This window comes from Malurus melanocephalus, unplaced genomic scaffold (genome assembly GCF_030028575.1).
Source record: "Malurus melanocephalus ecotype Western Australia unplaced genomic scaffold, MMel_1.1 scaffold_81, whole genome shotgun sequence".
NCBI classification, from domain to species: Eukaryota; Metazoa; Chordata; class Aves; order Passeriformes; family Maluridae; genus Malurus; species Malurus melanocephalus.
This window is the reverse complement of record NW_026623313.1, coordinates 733463-761422: the sequence shown is the minus strand read 5'-3', so window position 1 is coordinate 761422 and position 27960 is coordinate 733463. Positions and strand designations below refer to the sequence as shown.

The window sequence follows — 27960 nt, the reverse complement described above, 5'->3', positions numbered from 1 at the left end:
AGACTCACAGCCTCTGCTGAGAGAGCAATGGGGCAGCCAGAGCCAGGGCTGCATCCTGCAGGGCTATGGAACAGCCATTCATCGGTCCAGGCAAGAGATGGTGTGACTCATGGCAAGTCTCCAGTTCGTCCTTGGGAGGGGTGAGCAGGCCTGAGCCGCCTGTCCCGTGAGTGGGGAGGGCAGCTCCCAGCTCACACAGGCATGTGCAGCTCGTTGTACTCGTCCCGGCCATCCTCGTCGAAATTTGGCTCTGCATCCTCCGAGTCCAACTGGGAAGAGGCAGAGACCAGCTATGAAGGCCACAGCCRCCCCAGTGTGGGGTCAAGCCTGGCACAGAGGGATCAGCACATAGCAACCCAGGCAGCTCTTGCTCCTTCCCCTCCCAACAGGCTCCTTCTTTAAACCCTCATGCCCGTCCATCCGTCCCCAGCCTGATGCCCTTTCTAATGACTGGGGTTTTGGTCCAGCACTGCAGTTCCTCCCTCTCCCCTGCTGGCAGCACTAACTTCTGGGTGCTGCTCCAGGCTCTTCTCCAACAAAAGCTCAGGATGTTGACAGCAGCAGAGGAGCTGCCAGCTCTTGAAGAGTTGCCAGCACCCTGGCACTGTGGTTACATGCTTAAGTGCCAACAGCCACAGGCTCAGATGTGCTGCTGGGCTGTTCTTGCTGCTGGTTCAGTGGGGAATTGGGATGTTTCTTGATGAATGAGCCACAAGATAGACAGGGAAATCCTTACTCCAGGCCTCTGCCTGGTAGGAACCCCTGTTTCCTTGCCCCAGGCTGCCCATCAATCTCTTACTGCACTCCCAGGGCTACAAGATCCAAGGAAGTTATCCACCCACTTAYTGCTGTTGAGCAAAGACCCTCAAGGCTTTGCTGGCCCATGATCTCCCAGCCTTTCAGGCTGCCAAATCTCCTCAATCTCATTGCAGTGTTGCAAGCTAGACTGTAAGGACAGCTGTCTGCTCACCGCTTTGAGCTCCCTGTCRTGGAAGAAGCGAGGCAGCACAAAGCGTCGCAATGGCACTGTCATGATCAGGACAAAGGGGAAGGCCAGCGATGCCACCGTAGATTTCACCACCCAGAGCAGAACAATGCAGGCCAGCTGAATGCAGGTGAAGAGATTCATTCTCCAGGTCTTCACCTAGTAGGTAAACCCAGTCTAAGAACACACCATCTTTCCACACAGATTAACAAAGACCCAGCTGGGTCAGGCAGACTATGCAGCAGGTACTCTGCTCTACTGTGCTATGCAGAAGGGTTTTGTTTCGCCAGCTGGCGAAACAAAACCCTTCTGCATAGCACAGTAGAGCAGAGTACCTGCTGCATAGTCTGCCTGCCTTTACAGTGAGGTAGAACTCCATAACCTACCAGCCTCTGTGCCACCTAGCAGTGCAGTGTCCTCCAGCCCTCAAGCAGCACATCACTCCTATAAATCATCTGCCTATCCATTTAATCCTGGCAACACACTCCTGGGGTGCAGCCTGCCAGCACTGCACCATCTCTGTGCATGCCTTGCACTTACTTCTTGGCACAAAYTTGCAGCCAAGCAGGGTCACCATGCCAAGCATCCCTTTAGCAAAATACCATCCTGCCCTCACCTGCTTCTTCTTCCTCTTCTCCTCATTACCTGGTTCTGTTCAACCTGCCTTTGCTCACCTTGACAACGTAGATGTGGTCAGGGTGGTGCTTGGAGGGCATGAAGATCAGGAGCAGCCGCTCGTAGAGCTGGATGCCAGTGAGCGATGTAACCCCCATGTAGAGGAAGATGCCGAAGAGCACAGCCAGCGGGATCTGCCGCAGCATGTTCCCCATCACAATGGACAGACCTGCACAGACAGAGCTCAGGGCATGTGTCCCACACCAACCCCCACAAGGCACCTCAGCCTCTGTCCCTGTCCTGCCTCCTCTGTCCTGGGGTGCAAGGGAAAGGAAGCTCAAAATGGATAGGTGTGGGCAGTCCCRCAGTGAGCAGGCAGAGCATGGGCTGGCCCATGAGACAGGGACACTGCCAGGAGATTCAAGTGCTTGGTCCTGACATCTGCCCTCCCTCACTCCCTGAGCAGAGGCTCACCAACAAGGGCAGCAATGAGCACTCCGGTCACACGCTGCTCCTTCACCTCCTCGATCCTGGGCTTCTCTCCGGGTGCAATGGCCTTGCTCATGACGGTCAGGGCGTTGACATGGGTGACAGAGCGCACTGTCGCTGCCGTCAGCCAGGGCAGCCCGAAAAGAGCACAAAGCCCCCCCATAGTGCCAATGAGCAGAAGGTCCAGGTGAAAGCCAGAGCCTTTCAGCAACTTCCTCTCCTTCTTGCTAACAATCAGCCTGAAAAAAATAGAGCCTAGCTCAGTGCAAGGCCCAGGTCAGTGTGCAGGAGCAGCACTGCAGCTGGGGACAACATTCATTCTCTGGGGATGACACACATGGGGATAACAARATGGCTGAGGACAGGGATGGTGGCTGTCAGCCTCAGTTTAGAACTTTCCTCCTGTGCTTGGATGAGGCAGGTCTCCACCATACCATATGCCAAGAGTGGAGCCCAAAGATGATGGGAGAAGCCAAGTTATAGCCTGAAACGGCCAGGATCCTGCTCCTGCTGTTCCTCTGGGATGTCTGTTGCATGTCATGTGAACCAGCACGCATCCTGGCCTTGCCTGTCTAAGGATTAGCAATGGCTGAAGTTGAAGAGGGATATATACTCACGTAGTGATCTGCGTCTCCATGAAGATAAGAATGAAGACCAGGAGGGCAGGGATGGCAGAGGCAAACATCATCCACAGAGGAAAGGTCCCACTACTGCCCATGGGGTGGATGAACCAGCCACGCTTGTGAGGGGATGTGACCGACAGGCCGGAGGGGACATTCAGCTTCTGGTGGTGTAGTTGCAAAACCCAGCAGTTACTCATTAATACAAACATGCCCACAGCCTCACACAGCTTTGATCCTCCTGCTCTCCCTGGTTTGAATGCCTCAGATAACGGGATAAGCCACCCTGAACTGAGCAGAACTTTCTCACGGATAATCCCCTCCAGTGAAAAAAAATCCCATGTTCCCTAACATGGGCCTGTGTCATTTCCTTTCAGCTACTTAAATTCCCTTTGTTTTTTTTCAAGARACCAAGAAAGTATCTTCCCTCAGAAACCACACCCCCATGTCAGTCCTTGCAGGCCATGGTTAAAGTGCTCCTTGATCTCTGCTTGGACAAATTAAGTGTTTTGAACTACCTACCATTTTCTGAGGTGACTTTCCAAGGCTTTTCTGAGGCATTTTACAGCATTGTTTTTGCAGTGCGAACCCCAGAAGTGGCTGTATTCTCTGGAAATGACCTCACCCCGACCATGTTCAGAGGGAATATCATGTTTGTGCTCCCATCAGACCACACRGACTCCTAGCTGTACATCATCCTGACCCTGCGTTCATCAGCATTTGAACCCTTGGCTCTGTGCTGCTCTACAGCAATTTCTGCTATCTGCACTGCAGGCAGAGTTTATGATTTGCATTTATGTTAATCAGTGTAAGTATGAATAATATTTCTGGAATGTTTGTCCCTGAGTTAAGCTGTGTAACCAAGCACCATTTTCTCAGAAAGCTTTGTACATATGCTGAGTTAATGCTAAAATGATAATGCTTCTGATATTAACTACAGAAGTGTAGAAGGGTATGAAAAGAATGTAACAAAGTGCATGATTTTACTAACGTCTGATAGACTGAAATTTTTCATTGAAATTCAAATGAATAAAAATGCATTTGGATTCTACCAAGCCTTGGGCTGTTTTGATAAAAAGCTTGCATGATGAACAGGAATTATTTTTTACCCTCTCCCCAATCTTCACCAAAAAGAAAACCAACCAAGAATATATAACATATATGGACATACTGAAAAAGGAGAAAAAATTAAACCTGTGAGATAGGTCTGTTTGATAACAGTAAGTTATCAAACTTAATGTTAAGTTTGTGCATAAACTGGAAAAAAATTGTGTTTGAAATAAAGTGATCAAAATATTAGTATTCTACAGTCAAGGACAGAATAAGTATGTTGAGTACTAAATTCATGACAAACACCCCATTGAAACCAATCTATGTGCCTCCTTCTTCAGTTTCTAACATAAACTGTTCATGTCCTGATGACTGACTGCAAGTGTTTAGAGTAACAAACAAGGAATGAACTGCACTGAATCTGCCTAAAGTTCCAAAGCCTCCCTGCTAACAGCTGGGAGACCAGAGGGATACCAGGGCACTCCAGTCCCTGTAGCTTTAGCCTCAACCTCAGCAAGATCCTTGGAGCTTCCCTTCAGTGTGGGAGTGAGGATGAGGGGAATGTTTRTCTTTGCTTTGTGCTGTTATGACTAAAGAGGCAGGAAATACAAATTCCCCATTGCACAAGTGCAGGCCAGTGCCACAGGGATCACTGATGGGCTGCAGGAGAGGCCAATGCTGGCACCTACCTGTGTGTATGTGTCAGTGATAGTGTAATCCACCAGCACCATGACCAGGATGGAGATGGGGATCCCAAAGTCTCCAATGATCCGCCGCGCCTGCAGAACACAGACCTGTCACTGGCAAAGGGAACAGGCCAGCTCCATGCACGCATCCTGCTACAGGGAGCCTATGGCAAAGAGAACACCCACATGGGGCCAAGCACCACTCCAAACCYGAGCACCTGACCCATGGGGCTGTGCTTCCCACTGCCCACATAAAATGCTCTTAAACGACTGGCTAATTGCTCCTGCTGATCTGTTCAGTGCTCCAGGTATAACACAGATGCCCTGCATGTAGAGAGATGCCYGAAGAGAACCAGTTGTAAGCTCTTCTTCCTATATTCTAGTATAACAGACTTATATCCACTCCAAGGAGCTTCCCCAAGGTCCAGAGGAGTTTCCATCAAGGCTCACTGGAGCAGGACAGTGCAGACACCATCCATAGTCAGCTCTTGCCTGTACCCTAGGGTGGGCTACCATTCCTCCTGCAAGGTATTTAAAGGATTTCTGGTGTCTCTTTCAGGGACATCCAAATGTTCTGGAGAATAAAGGTCTGTAGGAAGAAGCATTATTTTTTTGGTGTGTCCTGTGTCCTTAACGTGTGAATCCCACAAACTTCTCACCTTTCCTCCCAAGAATCGGCTGTTCTTGAACTTGCGCATAAAGAAGGCAATGAAGAAAGTGCCTAGCATGAGGATGAGGGAGAGCAGAGCAGTGTTGGGCTGCATCCTGGTTCCCAGGGACATCGCATCTGTAGACAGCACACTGGCATTCAGGCTGCTCTGCACGTCTGGTGGGTAGAACTTCAGCAAAGGATGTTCTGCAAACACCTGAACAGGTGAGAGAAGCAGCAGGCAAGTTACCACGAGGAGGGACAGGGGGCAYTGTCACTACTGGGGGCAGGGGGAAGCGGAGGTGTCCTGCTCTGTGGAGAGGTGAGGGCAATAGATGGTGGGCACGGACAATCCCAGCATCCGTCACCTCGCCTCGCAACCTACCCAGCTGGAGAGGGCTGGGGAGAGAAAAGTGGCCCCTCTTTAATGTCTCCTGCAGGAAGAGAAGGGGAGAGAGACATTAGGGCTCTTCCTGCCACCCTCTGTGGTGGCACAGGAGCCAGCTGGGCTGAGGCATGAGACCAGCAAAGAACTGCTCTGCAGAATGTCTAGGAAAGCTGTGGCTGAGCTGGCCCCGTTCCCTTGCTTCCTGTGTGCTAAAGCAGCAGGTTCCTGAGGGATTAAGAGATATAACAGCCCCTCTCCCCAAGGAAGGTTCACCTTGTACAGTTTGTAGAAGGTCTCATAGATAAAGATGAGGGAGATGAGGAAAGCAAAGATCTCCTGGGTGAAGGGCGAGATATAGCGCACCAAGAAGCTTCCTTCAGCTGCCACGATAATGAAGATGAAGACGATGAGCCACAAACCAATCCACACTCTGCCTGTCAGATACTCAATGCCTTGTGTCTGGCAGAACTGAAATGGAAAGGGGAAGGAGTTACTCATGGCTCCTCAGGCTGTCTCCTGCATCTGCTCTCCACTAAGATCAAAGACTGTCCTGGAAAAAAGCGTCTACATCTGCTAGGGCATCYGGCACACAATCAGTGAATTCATGGCTCGAGTCACAGGTAAATTTGCAGACTTTGCATTAACACCTGAGAGCTCACACCAAGCAGGTTTTTACTGCTCCAGTTTTTGTAACAGCACCTCCTTCATGCTCTGCTGAAGCCAGCTTGTGCATAACACTCCCCATCCCACCCATATGGAGGTGCTGTTGCTCAAACACAGCATTCCATTGCTCCATGCACTCAACAGCACAAGCCTGGTCCCTACAAAGGAGAGCCCGAGCATCCTGCTATGCTTCACTGCATAAAGGCCACGATCTCAGACAAAACCCTGCTACAGACAGTTGTATGTGTGTGGAGAAAAGCCCCCAGGCTGTCACCACAGAGGAGACYATCTCCACTGCCTCTGCTCATCCACACACACCAACAATTTCCAGCACAAATCGCACCCCTCCCTTTGCAGCCTCCCTTGGTACCACCACAGGCAGAGGTACACCTCTGTACACAGTGACTGGGCAAAGCAAGAGCGGTCAGTGAGTAGTGCAGTCACAGGAGAGCAGAGAAATTCCCACTCTGCAATGGCATCACCAGCTCCGAACTCTTGACAAGGTGAAAATCTAGCTGTAGAAAAAAACATGCTTTTTAAAGACACAGACATGYGGGGATTCAGAGAAAAGGAGAAGGATAAGATCCACTGCTTGAAGGTACAGTGATACAGGGATGCTTTCAAGAGCAAAGAGGTCATGCTTGAGAAAGAAACATATCCATCCTGGCTGGCAGGGACACCTCTGCACACATCCTCAGGCTCATCCTTACAGGTGGGAGTAATGTACAGGGTACATCCCAAATAGGTGGTGCACTGAACATTACTGGGCTCCCATAAAAGGGAAGCTGGACATAGGTAAAAGTGGTAAAATGGTTTTCAAAGGAAGCCCCCAAAACAARAAAGTTTTAGGATGCAGCTACAAATGCTCATTATGCCAATGATGCAGCCCTGGGCTGGGRGACAGTGCTCTCCTCACAGTCAGCAGGGAGAGGAGTGCTGTTATCAGTGTCACACCTCAAGGGATAATGAATACAGCAACAGGAGGCAGAAGTCCCTGTAGCGGGACCTGGAAAGGGTCAGCAGAGCCAGGGGCAGCCCTGGTCGAACTGAGAGCAGCCTGGAAGGACCCAAAGAKTTCACACTAACAAAGACCCTTTGCAGAGCTGAGAAATGCCAGCTGCCCTCTCCAGAGCAAGGACAGAGTGAGCAGGTGCCAAGCATAGACACTGCCTCACATGTACCTTGTAAAAAGCTTCTTCAAACACCAGCAGAGGCCCTGAGAAGCCAATGACCAGAAGTGGCTGGGCTCCAAGCAGGGAGAAGAGGATCCCTAAAACCGAGGTGGAGATTATCAGCTCGGAGACCCCCATGAGACCCTCAGTTTTCTCTCCTGGGAAAGAGAACAATGTATGAGTGTTATAGCCTGGACACAGGCACCATCACCACAGACAGGCAGGCTGCACAGCTCCAGACAGAGGAGGCAGGGCCCCATCCCATCAGTCAGAGGCGCCCTGTGTTAGGTAGGGAGCATGGAGGGAGCGCGGAGGGAGCCCGGGCAGCCAAGGCTGGAGAAGCCAAATGGCAGGGAGGGAACAAGGCAGCAGCCAAGGCACAGCACTACCACTCTCCCTGAGTGAACAGCACCAAAGCCCACCCCAGAACAGCATCACACAGACACAGCCAGTGTCCCAGAGTGCAAAGAGCAGACCAGAAAGCAGGCCCATTACCTAGGAGTCCCCCGAAGGTGATGGCAGGAGAGAGAGCAGCAAAGTAGATGAAGAGAACGGCTGCGAGACACTGGCTGTGCAAGGCGTCTCTGATGTCACTGAGGTATTTGGGGTACCTGCGCTTTATGTCCCGAACTAGACCTCCAAAAAATATCCCAGTTCGCTTCAAAGGGTCGTCCTCAGCTTCCTCCTCTTCTTCCTCAGCTTTCACTTCACACAGCTCTGGAGGTGCACAGAGGGCAGGGCTTCAGCAAAGAACACAACTGACTCTTGGGCCCCCAATACCTCACAGAGACTTTCCTCCAGCAGCACTAGACTGGTGGGTCCCCTGAGACAACACATTCCACTGCCTCAGCTGTCCCCTGCTGCCAGAGCTGCCCACAGCCATTGTCCTGCTCCACTTGGCCCCCTCCCCACTCCCCACTGCAGGAGTGAGGCCCTGCTCACCCCTCTTCCAGGCTCTGAGAGGGGAGGGCTCATTTGGGTACACAGAGCACTAGGAACAAATGCCCAAATATGAATGRAGAGACCTTTGGCTTCCTGAGCAGTCCCCTCCTTCATGGACTTCTGCTCCCTCTCCTTCCTCTTCTTCAGCAGCAACTTCTGGAAGGTGGCAATGGATTTGAGCAAGTCTTTTCCCTCCACCTCTGATGGGGGGATGACAATGCTGCAGTCCAAGAACTCGTTGATTGCATTGAGAAGGTCTTGACGATCATCTGCCATGTATGCAGCCTCATGGAAGTGCTGGGAGGGGCAGGGAAAAAGAGAGGAAAAAGGCTCAGACCAGGACTAGATCCAGCTAGCTACAGCCAGGAAAGATAATGCTCGTTGTGACCTTTAGAGTGACATTCTGCTCCCCCATCCACTACTCATCTCACTACTGCCACTCTGTGACCCACACTCCTGAATCCCACCTCCTGTTTTGAGGGAGAAGCTGGTAGAGCCCTAAGGCACCACAGTTATAAAGCACAAGAACCACGACCTGAGCAGGGAGCATAAGAGACTCCTGGCAGTCTCCACATGGGAGACAGAGAGAAAATAGGAGTCTACAGCATGAGGGAAGCCATGCAAAGGAAACTAGGCAGAAAAGGGGAGATATTTCTGACAGCAAGGTCAGGTTAATAAGGAAGGACTCTAAGGAGACCTGGAGGGGACAAAATTACTGCAGATGGGCAGGGAGGTGCTGGCAAACAGGTGGAAGTGCTGCACTGCCTCTRGAACATGCCGACAGAGAAAAGGCTGGAGGATGATGAACGAGCCTGTAAAGCAGGTAGGGGACAGCTAAGGTCCCTGCAGCACACAGACTCCCTGGAGCCACAGCTTCAATGTAAATGATACTGTACTCTCTCCATGGCGCCAGGACTGTGTAACCTTGCTATGGCCAGCCCCGACTGCAGCAGCTGCTTGTGCTCTTCCAGCAAGAGGAGCAGAGACTCAATTGAATGAGGTCAGCCCATAAACACAGCGCTGAAGCTGGAATGGCACCTCACCTYTGCCAGCTAGAAACACATTCTCAGTTGAGCCCTGCACAACTCCAGGGCAATCTTGTTGCCTCTACAGCACTTTTTTTGATYGAGCCTTTTAGACTCCAGTTCAGTGAAAGTTGTGCAATAGTTACAGGACAGGACTGTTTACAGTTACATGGCACCAGCAGGAAGGACCTGTGAACCTCTGATCCTCTTGTGCTAGATGTGTGCAGCAGATGTTCAAATGCTGATGCTTTCCTTTGTGTTTAATTCCTTATCAAGATAATGAATTTCACTGCAATCTAGACAGATGGGGGACTTCCACCAGTGCACACGCTTGGCAGAAAAACCTTCCTGCCTCCTCATCTCTCCTCCCGTATGGATGTGCTCCTCTGCATGAATGCCCCAGCCATGGGATTCAGCTTCATCCAAACACCTGAAAACAGTCCCAGGCATTGCTGGGCTTTTATGTCAGTGTGGTCTGGGCCAGGCAGGTGCCATGGTCATAAGCATCGCTCAGCCACCCCACCTTTCTGTGAAATGTCGACTGAACATTACTCCTCTGACCTTGGGACATCCTTTGCTCCTGCTTTTACATGTGGCCCCTTTCTTCACCCATCCTGTTGTACTCTGTCCCAGCCAAGCAAGTGTCTGTCTTACCTTCCCYTGCACTGGAGGATTCTACCTTGGTTGAGCCAGACTGATTTTAAAAATCCCAGGTGTTCACACCTGCCTACCCCACCTGAGCATTTGCACAGCATCTCTCAGTGCTCTCGTCTCAGAACTGTCCTCTAAGGAGCCAGCAAAACTCCCTCACCTGTGTCAGCCTCACGGCCCATCAGTTCCTCACCTTGTCAGACATGAGAGTGGAGATGGAGCGGCCAATTTCRTGGTAGTCCATGTTGGCCTGGCTGGGTCCCAGCAATACAAAGATGAATCTGACGGGAATTGGGACCTCCAAGACAGATTCCAGGAAGACAGCCTCATTTAGTCGGACGAAGGCCATGGTTGGCTGCTCCAGAAACTGCACACAACCTACCAGGAGGCAATGTTGGGAGCAGAATTAATCATTGGGGTGAGCTGTACTGGGATGCCTTTAACAGTAGAGACTGGGATTTTGGATGTTCCCAAAAGCCCTGAAGTTGTGTACTTTCTCCAGACCACAGACACAGCACTGAACTTCACACTGAGGACCGCTCCAAGTCCTTCACTGATCATTCACAAGCAGTGCTATTTTCTTTAGCGTCCCATTCTTAATCCCTTAYAGATGAGCTCTACTTACACTATAAGGGACTAAGTTTAAAACACTAAGGAGCTAAGTTTAAATCCCACTTATGGAAGGAAGAACTCTTACATGTTACTTTTACCAAACAAGCTTCAAATCTCATCAAAGAATGAAATCAGGTTTGCTTGACATGACCTATTTCCCATAAACCTTACTGCTTGGCAATAATTAYTTTAATATTCTTTAGCTCTTTATTAATTGAATCTGGTATTAACCCTGCCACTATGTTGGCCAGAAGGATGTCAGGTTAAACAACCTATAGGTACTGGCTCACTGTTCTTCCYTCCTTGAGCACTGATGCTATGAGCTTTTTCTGTTATCTTGTATGTTYTCTGTATTCTTAAACTTTCTTTTCAGAGACAAGTAAGTCAGTGCTCTAAAGACTCATAGGTGCAAATTGCACATTTTGTTTTACAATGTCTGCATCTCATCAGTGCTTGGCAGTCTCATCAGTTCGTGACAGATTGGGAAGTACTCCCGCATCCTCCGGCACACCAGCCGCTTCCTTCACATACCGAACACAAATGTTTATTGAATACTGGTATTTCTCTGGCATTATTACTGATCTATCTGCCATCTGTGTCCAGCAAAGAGCTCTGTGTTCTGTGTTAGGCTGGCAAATCTGGGCCATCTGAGAGTCGAAGCGAATCCCAAGACACAGCCTTAGCTCAGAAACAAGCCAATGTTTAGTTATCTGAGTACTCAAAAGTGCGTTTATGAACCTGATTTGGCCTCTTCGTGATCAAGCATCAGTTTGGTTGAGCTGCCAAGCCTCTTTGCCTGAGCTTTTAATCTACTGGATAGACAATGACATTTACTTTGCTCATAGTGTAGCTGGGTGTGCTGAGATGTTAATGCCAGTGAAGTGCTGAGAAGGAATACTCTTGCAATCACAAGGCACCAACTGCACTGATGTTCAAGCCTGCCTGCTCACAGCCCTCCTGCACAGAGAAATACTGGCAGCGCTATGGCAAAGAGACCTTGCCACCAGCCAGGCCCTGCTTCTGTCAACTCAAAGCTTGCTGGCACACACAGCCAGCAGCTAACGCTGGTCAGGGACAGGGCCCAGCTGCTGGTGGAGTGTGAAGAGGCCAGACAGAAGGCAGCAAGGGACAGAGGGCAGGGTGATAGCCTGCCCATCAGACCCTCAGGCACCACTCACCTACTGAGCTGCAAAAACCAGACATTCTGTGAGCCTGGCAGGACTTTCACCACTAAGTCAGGCCCCAGCTCCCTGCAGCAGTGCAGCAGTGTCTATCAACCTCTTTTTTAATTTAGGAGAACTACCCTGGGGAGCCATATATTTGCCACAGACAAACAGAACATGCACATCACCAAAGGAGGGAGTGTGCCAGGCTCCCTCTCCAGCTGAACATACACGAAATGACCAAATATCCCTCAGGAGTGAGGACAGACAGCTGGGGCCAGACCAGGATCTGTGYTAGTCACTGGGGGACTCTACATGCCACCTCTTACCCACAAGGACCACTGTGGCCTCTGCATCTTCAGGGATCTTCTCCATCAGCTTCAGGTATTTACGGTGGCCCTCAGAGTTATGGAGATGWGGGTTTTTCTGCCAGGAAAAAATACAAGTAAGTAAGGATGAAGCCCCCACACTTTGGTCTCCCTATACCACCTGGCACCCCACTGGCCTAACTGCAGCACGGCTTGCCTTGGATGCACACCCAACACCTGCTACACAGCAAGGCACCCTCACAGCAAAGGTCACCCTGCAAGCRCCAGGGCTGCTGCTGCCATTACATGCTCAAGCAGACATCTGCATACAGTGCAAAGCCAAAATTAGGTTCCAAAATCATAATGCAGAGACCTGCTTTCCAGCGATCCAGGGACCAGTCCCTGCATTACAAGGTTTCCCCATGAAGGGGAACAGAGGTTGGTGCCAAGGACTGCAGTCAGCCAAGAGTTGTCCCTGGAGTGTGGAAAAAGATGCAGCAACCCCCCAGATCAGCCTCACCTCCTTGCACTCGGTCTCGCTGGCCTTGGGGTCAGCCATCTCAATGCGTTCTTCCCCCATGAGAGGCACGCAAGTGTCTATGGTGTGGTTGTGGTGGTGGTTTCCCACGATGGAGTTCATGCTGGAGCTGGAGTGGTTTCTTGGGAAGAAGCCCTCTTTCTCATCATTGGGGTGGCTGAGGGGGAGAGTGGTGGCCATGAGGGGACTTGCCTCCCTTGCCACCTGGGGCTCACAGATAACGCCCGAGCCCCCTCATCCACGTGCCACCCACCTGTGCTTCAGCAGCAGGGCACGCAGCACGTTGGCTCGGTCTTCTGCTCTGATCTGGTCAGAGATGATCATGGTCTCCACCATGAGGTGAGCAATGCCAGGCAGAGTGGTCTGCTCCAAGTCAAGGAGGACAGCACCTGCCAGCACGAGGGGAAGAGCCCTGCTCCTAGAGTGCAACACTCCCCACTGTGTTCACACTCTGGGGACACAGCTGTCCCACTAGGAGCCAGGCTTTGGTTGGGGTACAGAGTCAGCTGAGAAATGCCCAAGTCCAGGTGCCCCATGTCCTTTCTGCAAACCCCTGTCCCAAGAAAACCCAAAAGCTCAAAGATGCAGTGGTAGCACTGGTATCATCTTTCACTGCAGTCTTCCACCCTGACCAAACTCGCCTTTCCACACCAAAGATGGGTACAAGAGCGACTGACCAAGGCACAGCTCAGTGTTGCAGCTGCCCTGTTCCTGAGACCAGTGAAGTAGAGCATGGAACCAACACAGGCACCCTTGGGCTAATGCAAACCCTGCCAAGMAGGCTGCAGGATATCTGTCCCCACAAACCCAACACGAAGCTTGGACACAGACACTGCTTTGCGCCTCCAGTGAGGGGCCTGACAGCAGCAGAAGCTGTCCAGCAAAACCTGTCCTAAAGCAAGAGACAAACCCTGGTCTGCTCTTCCTGACTCACCGTGGGCAATAGTCTTCCTGAGCTCCAACAGACTGCGAAAGGACAGTGAAGCCACATGGGGTTTCCCCCACCTTGCTGTATCCTCCTCCACATCCTCCTCAAACTTGATCCAGCGGGCYGTCTCCCTCCAGTGCATCTCCTGGTTCTTATCCACCACCAGCTCATTCAGCTCCACAAACACCTAATGTGGATTACAGCAAGGACATGAGATACACACAGCCCTCCCAGCAGCACACAGAAAGCCTCAGTTCACTTCTCAAGACACCGCCTGGTCTGACGTGCTGCTGGAACGAACCTGCCGTATTTTAACCAAAGGCTTACTGCACAGAAGCAGCCAGGATAAATATCACTGGCAGTGTGGCAGCAGCTCCAAGCCACATGGTGTGGGCAGATGGGAGAGAACGGTGCGATGCCACATCCCTTTCTATCCAACTATTGCAATTCTGTCCTCTGCCTTCTTGGTCTCCCCCTAAATTTCCCCCACTTTCCAGAGATGGTGATGTTACTGTGCTGCCAACTTCAACAACAGCATCACTATTTCRGTGACTTTTTAATGTCTTTCCTAAGGTCAAACCTTTGTGATTTCAGGCAAATCTCCACTTTTATTGGAAAAAGTGTATTTCCAGCTCTCATGATAATGGATAATAGCTTGAAGAGTCACCCTCAAGGTCATGTAAAGAATTAATTATATTGATACACATTTATCACTTTATAAATTGCGTGTTTCCAGTCCTGATTTATGGCTTCTTAACAAGTGTGGGAGGACAGCACATGGATACCTCATGGGGCTTTCTATCCAACTTCTTCTTCTTCTTCTTTTTCTTGACAGATGGAGTTGATGCTAATTTTTTGCTGGTCCTAGTGATCTGACTCCGAGATGGTTTTTTCATCAGATGCCTCCTCACACCTGGGTTATCTTCAAAGCGGTGGCCTGAAGACATAGAAAGGAAAAAAGGCCACCCATTTGTCTAGTGGATACACACTGTCTGTTAGGGAGACACATCCAAGCACATCCTTCTCTAATTAACTTAGGCTACCAAAGCACTGGCAGCTGGAGAACTCACATCATCCTCCAGACCTTTTAAGATCYTTGCTGCCTCATCTGCCTGCTTTCATCTCTTCCACATAGCTGTGAGCTAACCTCTTCAGGAAGAAGGCTTCCTCTTAGGCTGTGCATACACTGGGGCTTCATTGCCAAAGCGTTTATTCGTGGTACCCAAACAAGTGGGAATCCTCCCCATACTCCCCCAACAAAAAACAACCTGCAGCCTTGCCTGCACAGCTCTGCACCCACACAGCACAGGCAGGCACCTGGCTGGGCCTCACCTCTTGCACCGGAGGAGGGCCTGGTGCTCAGCAAGCATAAAGGGCAATGAAAGGGAAGGACATTTAGCTGCTGGTCTGGGAGACATAAGGAAATATCAATGTCTGTTTTATTTAATTGTGCGATGAGACTGTAGGATAACACTGCAGCCTGAGGCTGGTTTGGAGGCTGGGCAGTGAAGCTGAGCTATTGCTGCTTCTYGATGTTCCGCAGTGCCACTGTAATGCCCTCGGAAAGGTCTGCATTAGAGACTGGCTGGCTGAGGCAAAGCCTCAAAGCCTCAGGAGAGACTGTCAAGGGTGCTCTACAGACCCATCACCAGGGCTGTTGGCTAGCCAGTGCCCACCAAAATTCAGCCACAACTGCGCCAGCCTGTTGCAATGCCAGAGAAATAGAATCTGGGCAAMAGCCTGCAATGGAGAATTTTCCTGGACACTACCCAGAGACARTAAGTGCATCTTTCTCAGCATGGACAACCCATAGGAATGTGGGAAGCCTCAGATCATAGTTCTAGGAGGGGCAGGCTTGCCCAGCTAGATYATGGAGTCGGGGCTTTTGCTCAGCTTTGTTCCACTGAGATTTGCTGGCCCTGCTTGTAGGACAATGCCAAGGTCTTCCTAGCCCAGCAAAGGCAGCTCTCTATTGGCTGGGGTGAATGTTCTGTCTGCACACATCTTTCTGCACTTAGCTACAGGACCTGCAGCTCTCAGGGTATGACAAACAGTAAAAAGCACAGGGTTTGGAGTCTGAGTGGTCTCTTTCATGTTGCAGAAAAATATCTGTACATGTCTGGCATGGAAAGACACACCCAGCATCAGGCYAGGCATACCACGGCCTTACACCTTGGAAATCTGGGTCGCTAAATTAAATATAAAATGAATCAATACTGAGCCTCAGGGCATTTTCCCCCATTGGTTGCCCTGCTGATGCACGTCCTGCTGATGGCGGGACTCCTCCCTGCTCCACTTACTGCACTGCAATGTCGATAGGAGCCAATAACTGCCCAATAATCACCAGGAATGTTTCTGGGAGCCGGGCACGTGTGGGGCTTCCRTGGAGTTTCACATGGATTTCTCAGTTCCTGCATGCACAGTGCCGCTTCATCACACTCAGTATGAGCTCATGCATAAAACAAGCAGTCCGCCAGGCAGATGATCTTGGTATCTGGCACCTTTGCTCCAATCCCTGCAGCTTCTGATTCTCCTATGCACCCTGGGACTCTTTCTCACCATGTCCCTGGAAAACCAGGGCCAGAGTACACTCTGCCAGCAAAAGAGAGCACAGCAAGCTTTCCCCATGGTGATTACAACTTATCAGACAGTGCTCCTCAACAACAGMCCTAGAAAGCATTCACAAGTGTCCAGTATTAGCCAGAAAATGGCTGGAGGACAAATAAAATACAAGGAGCCACATTTCCTGACAGCATCTCCAGTGACTCCCACACTCAGGGACAGGAGCCACAGTGCTGCAGGATCAGAGCTCATCAGTGAAGGCACACCTCCAGAGGCCTACAGAAAATTAAGGAGAGATCCACTTTGCTGCTCTATCTTGGCAGTGTTTGTGGCCTTTGAGATGCCAGCTGGAGGATACAACTCAGAAGCAGAATGAGAACCTGGTCCTAATTTAGGAGAAAAAMCACTGGCTTTGGGAGTCCCATGCAGAACCCAGCTGAGGGGCTCCAGGCTGCTCTACAGAGACCCTTTCTGTGTCCTGTCTCATTGGTGCTTTCCCCAAATGAAAATCAAGCTCCAGAGAGGAACCTAAATCTGGAGTCCTTGTTCAGGACAGGATCTTGAATTGAGAGCAACACAGTCTGTCCTTCTTGCTTGAAGCCATACTCTCCAGGGAGCACTGCTCTTGCTGTAGCTCCTCTACAGTGCTCCTCAGGATCTGAGTGTGAAGACAGTGACATCAGAGGACAGAGAGTAACTCCAGTTACTCTGTTGTAGTGTAGCACCACTACAACAAACCGCTATCCTACCCTCCCATACTCCCTCCTTTAGTCTCTTCTAGAAGATGATCTTGCCATGTTAGYTCCACAGTCAGATTTCTTTGGATGAACAAGTTCCTTTTCCACCATCTTAAATCTGAATATGACAAATATGACTTTGCACTGGTTAAAGTCTTCTCGACTTTCTGACTTTGCTAGTCAGTCCAACTCAGCAGGCAATTGCCTTCAATTTATGCATTAGCTCCTGCTCCCCTCCTTTCATTTCCCTCAATCCACAGGCAGGAAGACCGGAAAGAGGCATCAGAATATTTGTATCAGTACTAGAGAGCAACCTGCTATCCAGGCAAGAGGAATAGTGTGCCATCAGAGGAATAGTGTACACCACCCATATACCCCAGTGGTTAAGTTACAGCAAGAAAAAAGAGATTTAAAACTAAGACTCTTGAAATATTTAAAAGAAGAGTTAAAACCCTTATTCTTGAAACATTTAAAAAGGCTAAACAAAATGCTAACCAACATACTGTAAGATACAAGCCTACACTGGCTTCTGGAAAAAGCCCTGTCCTGCACACAGCCCCAGTCTCTCCYGGCTGATGCTAAATTCAATGTAATAGGGATAGCTCATCCCTGCTGACAGCCAGTTGTCCAGGCCCAGCACCCGCCATGCTCCAAACACGTAAAAGAGTGCAAGGAGACAAAGGACTCCACGCTGTTCAAAAGCAAATTAATTCYTCCTGGTTTTGAGTAGGTCCTGGAAGAGGCACTGCCATGGAGTGAATAGCTGGGCAAGTGGCACTGTCTGAAAGTGAATTGGCTGTGTACAAAACAGACTATGCTTTCTGACCATGTCTGACTCTGCCATACCTCTCTGCAGGATTAATCCACAATGTGGATTCATTATGCAGGAAYAATTAAGAGCTGACTGTACATTGCACCCGCAGTATTAGCTGTAGCAATCAATGAACGTGTYAACTGCTAGAAAACCCAATTTTCCCACTTTATAAGTGATGCATTATCACACCTTGCAGAGTGATCTGCCTCTTCTGACTTCCCAAGAATAACCATCTTTTCAAGGTGAACTTGGATTTTAATGTACAGCTCACTCAACTTGGGACAGATGATGGGACCTATTTGCTYCAGGTTTCTATTTTGAACTTTGCTCCTATTATATGCTCTATCCACTTACAGCAACAACTAGCAGACTTGTTACTGTAACAGCCAGAAGCCAATCCCCACTTTCTGGTCCCTGCAGAAGCACATAGGCAGATATTTCTTCCCTGAAGGCTTGAAAAGATGGAGTAGATGACAAAGAACATGATACTGAGACTGGGAGGCAGGGCAAATTAACTCTTTTGCCCAAGATCAAACAGAGTCTATGGCAGAGCTAGAAGGTGAACCAAGGCATCCTGAGCTCCTCTTGCAATCACTTTACTTTCCCACTCATGTGCGCTGAGATGTAAAGTGGGCTAGTTCTGGAACATCATCCTCCCATGTGCACTCCTAAAATCCCTTGAAAAATTAACACACGATCGGGATGAGGACTTTTGGACAACCATCCCTGAGCTACAGCTATGAACASTATCACTCCCAAGGTGAGCCACTTTTACCATCAACTACCACTGAAGGACCCCCATGTGAGACAGSAGTGAGGCTCTGGTTTCTATGTGGTCCCCAAGACAGTTCAAAGATCCCTCCACAAGGGATGTGCAGGTATGGAAACTCATGCAGAGAACAGGAAGACATTCCTGACTCTCAGGATTCCTATTCTCTCCTTTTCTGCTTTTCCCATTCTTGCTTCCTTCCTTCCTCTTTTGCTCCTTCCAGGCACCCCAGCCAGCCAGCCACCAGCTAGTTTCACAGTCATGCTCAAGCGTGCAGATACAAACACCAGGTTATTTTTTTCTCTGGGCAATTAGGCTACAGTGCAGAGCTGAGAACCTGATATCCACCTCTGCTGTCAGATCCGCACCTTGACTCAAATTCCAGCAAACAGAGCAGCAGCACACTGTCACCTTGTGCTACAAATGGAAGGGGAAATCTCTTTGTCCTTATACACACCTCGGARCAGCTGCTTTTTCTCTGGCCATGGCACGGGCCGCATCCTGATAAGCACAAACAGCAAGATGCAGCTGCCTCCAGAGCTGCTCGAGTGAGACACACACAGGAAAGCACCTCAGCACTACAACACAGATCGGCACKAAGACCTTGCACACACACACAGGCATCAGGCAGCTTCTCTGGTGCCCCCAGGTACACAGTGGGGCAGACTGTGCTTTCTCTTAACCAGGAGACCAAACTGACACAGACAGGGTACAGACAACAAACACAGCAGGGGGTTAAGGATGTAGCCGGGGGCTCTGATCTACAGCTGCAACCATGGGGTCACTGCCACRGTACTTACAGGTGGGCTCCCCGTCTGGGTAGCCCAGATGCTTTCTGATGACCTCCCATAAATCATAGTCTTCAAACTTGAAGGCAAATTCATCAAAATCTTCATAGCCGAGTGAGTTGCGAATACAGGTGCTTATCACTACCCCTGGGCTGCTGCCCCCTTCCGATTCCTGCGCTGGCTTCTCTCTCTCTTGAAGGGCTGTCATTCTGTCCTTGTGAAGGTCAGGGGTTAGGTGTCATGAACGACACGCCCTCAGATGAGGAGCCAGGATAGCCAGGCAAATCGCCCCCCTGAGGGTCTTCACCATAGCCCTGGGGCCAGCCCCAGAGCCTCGCTCCCCTGCTCACGGGACATGAAGGTGCCGGCTGCAGCAGCCCCGAGGACTGATGAGRTTCCCAGAAAGCTGGCTCCACCCAGGGATGCTTCTGTGGGGGGCTGCCCCACCAGCTCCTCAGGAGCAGGGTCCTCGCTTCGCCGAGGGGTCTTGTGCCAAATGCCCAGGGATGTGGCACCGGTGGCCTGGGGACAGCCAGGCTGATTGTGCAGCACCGCTTCTCTCCCTCACTCCCCTCTGGTGTCTCCCTCCCTCTCCAGCCTGCAGAGCAACCTATTGAATTCTCCATGTCCTCGGGCCCGGAGCGTGCATTTCCATGACGTCTCTTCTCTCTGTCCTCRTGCCACACACAGGGGCAGTCCCCCTCTGAGGCGCTCTGGAGGGGGCAGCTGCCTCTACCAGGAGAGCAGAGGAGAGGGGAGGCTCCTCACCTCAGGTTTTCTGCAATACCAGAGCTGGCGTGTCACACAGAGGGCTGATCGCTGGGAAAGTGTGTCAGGAGATGAGAGAGCTGGGTTCAGGGAAATGCTGGGAGCCCTGAACTRGAGAGGATAGTGGGGTGGGTGGAGGAGCAAGTATCCATGGGGTGGGTGGGAGCAGAGGTGCTGAATATATGAGGATCAGCACTGTGGACAATGCAAAGCTGACAGAGACGAGATAATGCTGAAAAAGAAGGATCTGGGGAACAGGAAGGTGAGGACYAGGTTCTGTGGCAGGCTAAAGGCTAGGGAAGAGCAAGAGAAGCATGGGACAAAGGGACAGGCGCACTGGTAATGCAGGTAGTGGTGTAAAGCCTTACTTTTCATGCCGTCCAGGTCAGCAGAYGCCAGCATCTGAGCCTCAGCCTCATCCGTGGGGACGCGCTGGTACGCTGCACTCTCCATGGTGGTCATGCTGCCGATGCACATCCTCTCCTTCAAGTCATAGGTAACCCGCTGTCCACTYGCCACCTGGCCCCAGGCCTTGCGCTTCTCCCACCCGCGTGACACTCGAGGCCCAGGGGGGCTGTAGGAACCAAAGAGACTCACGGTAGYAAGCAGGGTGAATGAGAATGGGCGGTGGCTCTCAGGGGTCAGCATCCCACAGCCCAGCCCTGAGCAGCAAGTCCCTGAGAAGGAGCAGTCAGGAGACACCTACTGCAAAACCTGAAGACTGCCCCTTCTGCTCCTCTTCTTYCCTACCACAGACTGGGATCAGCTCATGCCCAATGCTGGACCAYGAGGTCACTCACTCACACCTCTGAGTCAATGGCCTCATGGTCCACTCCTGGGGCTTCCTAGCCTGCAGGTCAGCAGGACAGCACGAGTTATACTTGTGCAAGGATACTCCAGGTGTGCAGGCCAGTGCCTCCAAACCTGCACTGTGGGCATGCCATGAACCCAAGGAGGTTGCAGGAGTTCCATGCAGTGACGGTCTGAGAGAGAGCAGACAATTGCTCACAGATGCTCTCCCTACAGGGCCCACGTCCCTTCTGACTCAGCAGGCAAGTTCAGGCTAAGCACAGCCACTGCCCTTGGGGACAGACTCTGTGCAGCGACCTCAAGCCGGAGAGGGCAGCAGAGAGCTTGGCATGGCTCACCCTACCTGTGGAGAGAGGCAGGGCCCTTGTCCTGCAGCAGGTCAGCAAAGCGAGGCATGGGGGACAGGATGCCACACTCCTCCTCCACGTGGAACTGTGTGGGAGCCAGAGCGCTGCTGGACTCCTCCTCATCGCTGCCGACGGTGAACTGCAGAGACAACAGTCCTGACAGCAACAGCAGGGGCAGACAGCCCTCACCCCAATCCTTGGCTCACAGATCCTCCCCACAATGGGCCACAATGACCTCTCCCAYGTGCCCCATTCCCTGGGACTGCTCATACTGAGCACTCCACTATATTATAAACCCTAAGAACAGACACACTGATCTTACCCCATAGGTCTTACACCCCCAAAATGGTCATGCATGCCCATCCCTGGATCCACACCAAGCAATGACTTACCTGTCCCTGTCCTTTGGAAGCCATCTCTGCTAGGCAAGGACAAAAACACTCTTCCCACAACACTGCACAGCTACTTCTTACCCCTGAGCAGCACACTCACAGATACCCTCCKACCACCTCCCCCTGGGCTCCAAGCCCCATCCAGATAGGGATGCCCTGGCCTTGCCTTTGGTTTGCTTGGGGACTCCAGTTTAGGGGATGTGTCCTTCCCACGAGCTTCAGCCTCAGACTCTGCAGAGATTTCTTTCTCCTGGACCTCCTCTGCCTCAGATTCTCCTTCTTCCTCTTCTTCTTCCTCTTCTTCCTCCTCTTCTCCTCCCTCCTCGTCCTCTTCCTGGATGGTGGGGGTGACCTCTGAGGGGGGTATTGAGGTTTTCTTCTTTTTCCTCCTCCTTTTTTTCCTCCTGCTGGCACGGGGTGGCCTCTTTTGGAACTTGAGGGCAGAAGGGAGGTGAGTGGAAAGGGGATGATGGATGTGGTGCGAGGTTTGGCGGTGGACTGAGAGAGAAAAAGAGAATCAGGGGCAGGAAGAGGCTGGGAGGAACCTGCCAGGCGYCCCTCCAGGAAACAGCATGGTCTGAAGATCAAGGGCCAGGAAGGGCAAGGAGAGCCACCAGCCCACAGGGACATAGCAAAGCTCTTTCAGTGATGCGGCAGGCYATGTCCAGCCTGGGGTAGGTGGGGAGACAGCCCTTGTGCAGTGCCAAACCACCCCAATACAGCTCCACTGACCTGGGCAAAGCAGCACTCCTCTCCCTGTGTTGCCAAAGGCCATTTGCATGGCTGTGCAGAGCTGTGGTGATCAGCCAGAGGCAACATCCCCTTCCAAAACATAGAGAAATGTTTCTTGCATTGTCAAACAAAGCATGATTTTGGCCTTTTACAAACTCTCTAGGGACATTACTTAGTGGTTAGGCCATGGCTTAGTGGTGGACTTAGTGTTAGGTTTTCAGTTGGMCTTSATGACTAGGATCTTCCCCCCTAAATGATTCTGGGATTTCTTTTCTACATAATGTTTCTTTGAGTTAAAYAGATGCAGCTTATTTATCCCCCAGGCTTTGACAGAAAGTTCCTCCTACACAACCACAGGAACAACAGTGCAGATGCAACCTAAGTCCACAGCCCAGGTACTTTCAGGGCATGTGTCTACCAGCCTCTGAAATTCAGGTTCAGTTAGGAGGCTGTCTTTTAAAAACCAGGGTAAAGAAACAGGGCAGAAGGACTTTGCTTTAAACTAATCTACAAAGAGAAAATCATAAAGGCTTGACCTGGATGTCATGGGAATTACAGAATGAGAAGAAATTAAGGGCACTTCTGAGCCTTCACTCCAAAAGAAAGGCAATGCACCAAGCAGGAACAGGGTAAGCTCAGCATCCCCCTGTGAGAGAAAGGGGGTTCAGAAAGATTGCTGCCAGGGTTATCTGCAGGCACAAAGCCTCCCACAGAGAGCCTGCAGAATGTAGAAATCCTGGGGCTGCACCCCGAGCTGCTGACATCAGGGGGGCACTAGGCACTTGGCAAGGGGGTGTTGCTCAGCAGCTCTTCCTGAGGAATTGTTTCCAATCTGTTTTGATTTGGTTCCTTCCCAGCTTTCCTGTGACATGGCAGCTAAATCTGTTTATAGTGAAAACTACCTTCAAAGGACATTTTCAATGTAAGCTGCAACCTTCTCCCTGGGAGAGCCAGGCAGGTTCATTGTTCTGCTGTCATGTTTCCTTTCCTTTGGTTTCTCAAGTCTTTTCTCCCTTGTTTCCCCCCTTGGGAATAGCAGGGATATTTCACACATCCCCTCATTTCAGAAAAAGCAGCTTGTGGCAAGATTAGAAGAGACTGGGAATGGTCAGACATCTGAAAACTGGAAAGTTTGGGCTCTTTATAAACACTTTTCCCTCTAAAGCGTTCTTTTCTTTGACTTAATTTGGTGTACCCTATTTCACTCAAATTTGGCAGAAAGACCCTTCTGTCCTACTGCTGTACTTCCATAGCACTGCTCTGCCTGCCAYAGATTGGTCAGCATGAATTGCAAATATAAGAAGAAAGGACAACCCCAACTATACACATGCTGCTCCTTCAACAGCACAAAGCTGCCRGTGAGGACATAGCCCATCTTTCCCTTCTGGCTTGTTCACTTCAGCCCAAGACAAAAACATTTATGTTTTGGATCAGAAGGAAACTGAAGCCTTGGGCTGCAAGGAAGGGCACCGAGGGCAGGTGTGTGATCTGGCACAGAAGAGGGGAGCACTGCTCYTCTCTCCACCCCTGCACTCCACCCTCCTCATGTCAACTGGTCACATCTCCACAGAGGAGAGTCTGGAGGTGGGTAAAACACACCCATCCCAAACAGAAAAGGATTCATACATCCCTCTTCTTCCTCCTTGTCCTCCTGTGTGTCCGGTCCCTGCCCTCCCTCCTTGCTCCCYTCTTTGTACTGCCTGCCTGGGTGGAAAGTTAGTGCCAAACTAGGGTCCCAGCTGTTTGATTACACTTCTTGGTGAACTTGATACAAGAAATATGAAAAAGTAATTTGGATAGAGAGCCCAGAAGGAAAAGCCTACATATTAGGAATTTCTGGCTTCAACTAGAGCAGGAAATGTTTCTAAGCCCAGAGAGCATTCACCTSTATGAGCTGGTATGTTATCTTTAAAAGTCTAATGACCTAACAAGATCTTCCATCTTTATGAATATACACTGCATAAAATTTTTGATAAACAGGGTTGATGTAGTCCTAGACAACAGGAATACATCAGGAGCTCAGAGGAAAAGAAGCTTGATTCTGACAAAGGAAAAAGGACTCTTCTATTAAGAAGGAAAAAACCCCAACCCCGAACAGTACGAATCTCTAGCCAAATTTTCAAAAAGCTTCTGCCATGCATGCTCAAGCAGATCATCCATGTCCTCCAAGCCAACCAGCACACCTATGCACACAGGCAGAGCTTCTGAGCAGGTAGGTTCTACTGGCACAGGACAGGAATTCAACCCACAGCAAAGCTATTAGCACCTTGCAGCCATGTGCACGAGTGACTGTGAGCCCGGATGRGAAGTGTTATTTGAATGGAGCCCCTGTGGAGAAATGATACAGGCAAAAAACAGCAGCTTGGGTGCACTACAGTAATAAACCTTCACCAGCAAGCTTTTATAACAGCCATTGGAAATGAGTAGCCAAGCAGAAAACAGCCTGGTGATGTACTTGGGACATAATGTTCCCAAGGTTGTATCTCATCAAAGCCAAGCTGGAAAATAAGCAGTATGTCACTGTGGAGAGCCACAGAATGGCGAAAATGTCCCAATCATTCTACGTATCTGCCACATAAACAGGCTGGACAGGGGCCTCTTAGTACCCTCCACTGCTGTTACTACAGAGTAACATAACCCTCCCACACCAGGCAACAGCTCACAGTCACTCTTGTGGATACATCTTCACTTGAAACCCAAAGATAGTTGGGGCAGACCAGTTGCCTTCATCATGAAAGGGCRCTTGGAGGAATAAATATGCTGCTTGGATGAATTCAGGTGAGATAACTACAGCACTTCAAATTCACACTCCATTTTTATTTTGCAGTTCCTTTCTTTGATTAGATAAGGCCAATGGATTCTTGAGCGCTATTTAGAAATACACAGGCATGTCTAAGTGGAGCCATCTGCTTTCAGACTGGGGAGGACAGCCTGGSTTCTGGTCATACTTGGATGTTTCTTTGCAGCCACATGGAAGTAAAATTGTTTTAAATTGGAAATTTCAACATGGGGAAAGCAGCTGCAGAGGTCTCAGAGACCAGTCTAGGAGGTGAGCACACAGCCTGGGCTGAGCTACGCTGCTGGGTGGGCTGTGCAGTAGATATGCCTGTGGAGACAGAAAAAACAGGGAACAGACTGGAAACAGGCCGTGGGCACTGGTGCTAAACTGTGTGTACATAGCACCTTGGGAACGCTCTGGAGGAAGGAAGTGAATAGCAGGCTAATACAATCTGCAGTCCTGGCACAAGGCTGCAGAACACGTGGGACTGAGCGAGGGCTGGTGGCGAGGGTGGAAGTGGGTACAATGCTTCAAAACCTACATACATTCAAAATCTCTCTCATTGTAGCTGCGACTTTGCTTCTCCAGATTGCTTGATGCTGACTTGCTTATCAGGTCCCCAAATCTCTCGATTGATAAAGTCTTATCCAAGTCCTCATCGTCCTCGGCACCAGGAGAGGCTTTCTCTGCGTGATCTCTGCCCTGCACAGAAACCGCCAGGTAAGAATCAAACACGGCAGACCCCTGAAGCCCTGCGGATCCTCCTGCCCTGCCAAAAGCACTGGCTTGCTAAGGAGTAGCAGGCTCCACATTACAGGCCTAGGGTATAATTGCTCACATAGAGGCATGGCTCTGTTCAAAACCAAGTGCCAGAACAGACCAACAAGCTCCAAGGAAAACTCTGCAGGGATATTTTAGTGGTCCTCCACACCTCTCTTGTGTGGTACGTATCAAGAAACTATGCCAGTGTCTGTCTTTCCTATTAGAGGAAATGCGTAGCTTTTGTCTGGCTGGAATTTCTCTCTCCTCACGTTTAACTGCTGCTCTCTGCTCTTCCCYTTGCCCAGTCTGCCATCTCTCTCATTCTTAGACCTCCTCGCTATTTCCCCTTAGGAAACAGCATCCCTGCTCTGGTGAGCTGCCCTTGGGTCTGTGACCACCCTGTGCCTTCCCACCTCCCCTCCACACACCTAGGGACTCCCTGTTCCCCTTGGATGTTTTCTTCAGGCTTTTCTGCCCATATTCCTCCTGTTTCAGGCAATGGGAACTTCTCTGCCTTTGGCTGGTGGAAATGCCCTGACATGGGCATCACCGGGTGTCCCCTGGCCTTTCTTTCTTTTCCCTGAGCAGATGCAGCTGGTAAAATTTTCCGTCAGTATAGCYGAAATGCCAGCGTGGAGCTGTTGTRGACTCCCGTGTTTCCATGGAAACGGGAGGAGGCCCAACTGTGACAAATCTGTCTGTGCTTAGGCAGAAAGAGGGAGCAAGGCAGCTTTAGCCCAGATATCCTTCTCCTCTCATCCCCCAGCTGTTCCTAGCTGTGGCCTGGGAGCAACTTTGTGGGTGAGACTGCTTCTCCTCCCACCTTTGCACAGGCGTTCTGAGCCCAGCCTAAATGGGGACAGTCTATTTTAAAGCTGCTCAGCTCCTCCTGCCACTTGCATACCCCACCCCATGGCACGTGAAGGCACAGGGACCTCGCAGAGCAATCTCTGGCTTTTTCTGGGTGACARTTTGCCCAGAAACTGTGGGCAGCCTTGGGGCACCTTTTGTGCAGACCTGTCCCCATGACACAGGCTGAGTCTCCTACTGCAGCATGCTGCCAGGGCACCAGTCCCGCTCTCAGCTGGCAGGAGCACGCTCCTGGGAAGAGACAGCCCCGCTGCTGCTGGATTCCCACCTCACCTGCTGCAAGTCGATGAAGACATCTCCTACGGGAGGGGACTCTCCAGCTGCCATTTTGGTTCAGGACCTAAGGGCCTGGGCAAAATATCAACCCTTCTCTTTCACCGGCAGGCACCCAGCAAACCTGGAGAGTGGCATAACCTGTGGAGAGAGGGCAGGACAAGGGAATGTCGTGGGAGACTGCTGGCCACTGCCCTCAAMCCCCTGGCTCCTGATCCAGAGGTCACCTCACCAGCCCTTGGAGAACCTCCCCAGCATCACTAGGAGAGGCCTGTCCCCAGCACTGTGCAGGGGTGAGTGGTCCAGTCTGCGCTGCTTTGGCCACAGACTCCAATGGTCAGGGGTAGATGGGATCCTGTCCTTCTCTGAAAGGTCAGAGGGGCCAACAGAGACAGCACTACATATCGCTCCTGCACGGGATGTGAGAAAGAAAGGCTTCCTGCTCAGCCACCTCTACAGCAGCACATCTGTGCAAAGCTGCCGTGTGACTGACCAACAGGGAAGGAAAACGTCAGACAGATCAAGTGCTGGGAGTACATGCCAGGAACAGGCAGCAGAGTGGTCCTGTGGCACTTCTCTTTAATTGGGCAGATCCCAGAAAAGGCCAGAATGAACCTCAGAGAGAGCTGTGCAGACCACAGAGATAGCACAAAGACAAACAGTTCATCATTCAAACAGGACACACAAGACAACACATGTTACTGACAAAGAGACTGGACCTTCAGGCTGCAGATCTGTGCCCTGGCAGCACCAGCGGGGATAAGGGACACACAGGTCCCTCAGGGCAGCCCAAAGGAAACATCTGCTCAATAAYGAACCACAGGCGAAGAAGGCAACAGGGGTGCCACACTTGACAAGGAGTGGGATACAGACTAACATGGAAACACCTCTTGTCATCAAATCACCTACAGCAGCAGTACAGCCTAGGCAGCATGGGCTGCACCCCAGGAAGAACTGGAGATGGTAAAGAGATTGGCACTGTGAAGATATTGACTTCCAAAAACTTTGGGCACAGGGAGAAGCAAAGTGTCCTCAGCTCACAGCACAAGAAAAGGGACATTCGTTAAAATTAC

The 27960-nt window shown here is 50.7% G+C and overlaps 1 protein-coding gene across 1 annotated transcript; it reads right to left on the bottom strand.

The window, feature by feature from the left end:
- Positions 1–124: 124 nt before the first annotated feature.
- On the bottom strand, positions 125–27048 carry SLC4A3 (solute carrier family 4 member 3). Its single transcript, XM_057367625.1, has 22 exons — positions 26888–27048; positions 25528–25684; positions 21638–21969; positions 21076–21218; positions 20291–20496; positions 14270–14421; positions 13491–13671; positions 12810–12945; positions 12539–12713; positions 12040–12136; positions 10129–10313; positions 8343–8556; positions 7813–8034; positions 7327–7475; positions 5756–5950; positions 5105–5311; positions 4449–4538; positions 2707–2873; positions 2075–2328; positions 1660–1829; positions 971–1144; positions 125–269 (listed from the first exon to the last, which is right to left on the bottom strand). Exons 1-22 carry the CDS (start codon positions 26939–26941, stop codon positions 192–194), a joined length of 3738 nt encoding a protein of 1245 aa, XP_057223608.1. The 5' UTR covers positions 26942–27048; the 3' UTR covers positions 125–191.
- Between the last annotated feature and the right edge of the window lie 912 nt (positions 27049–27960).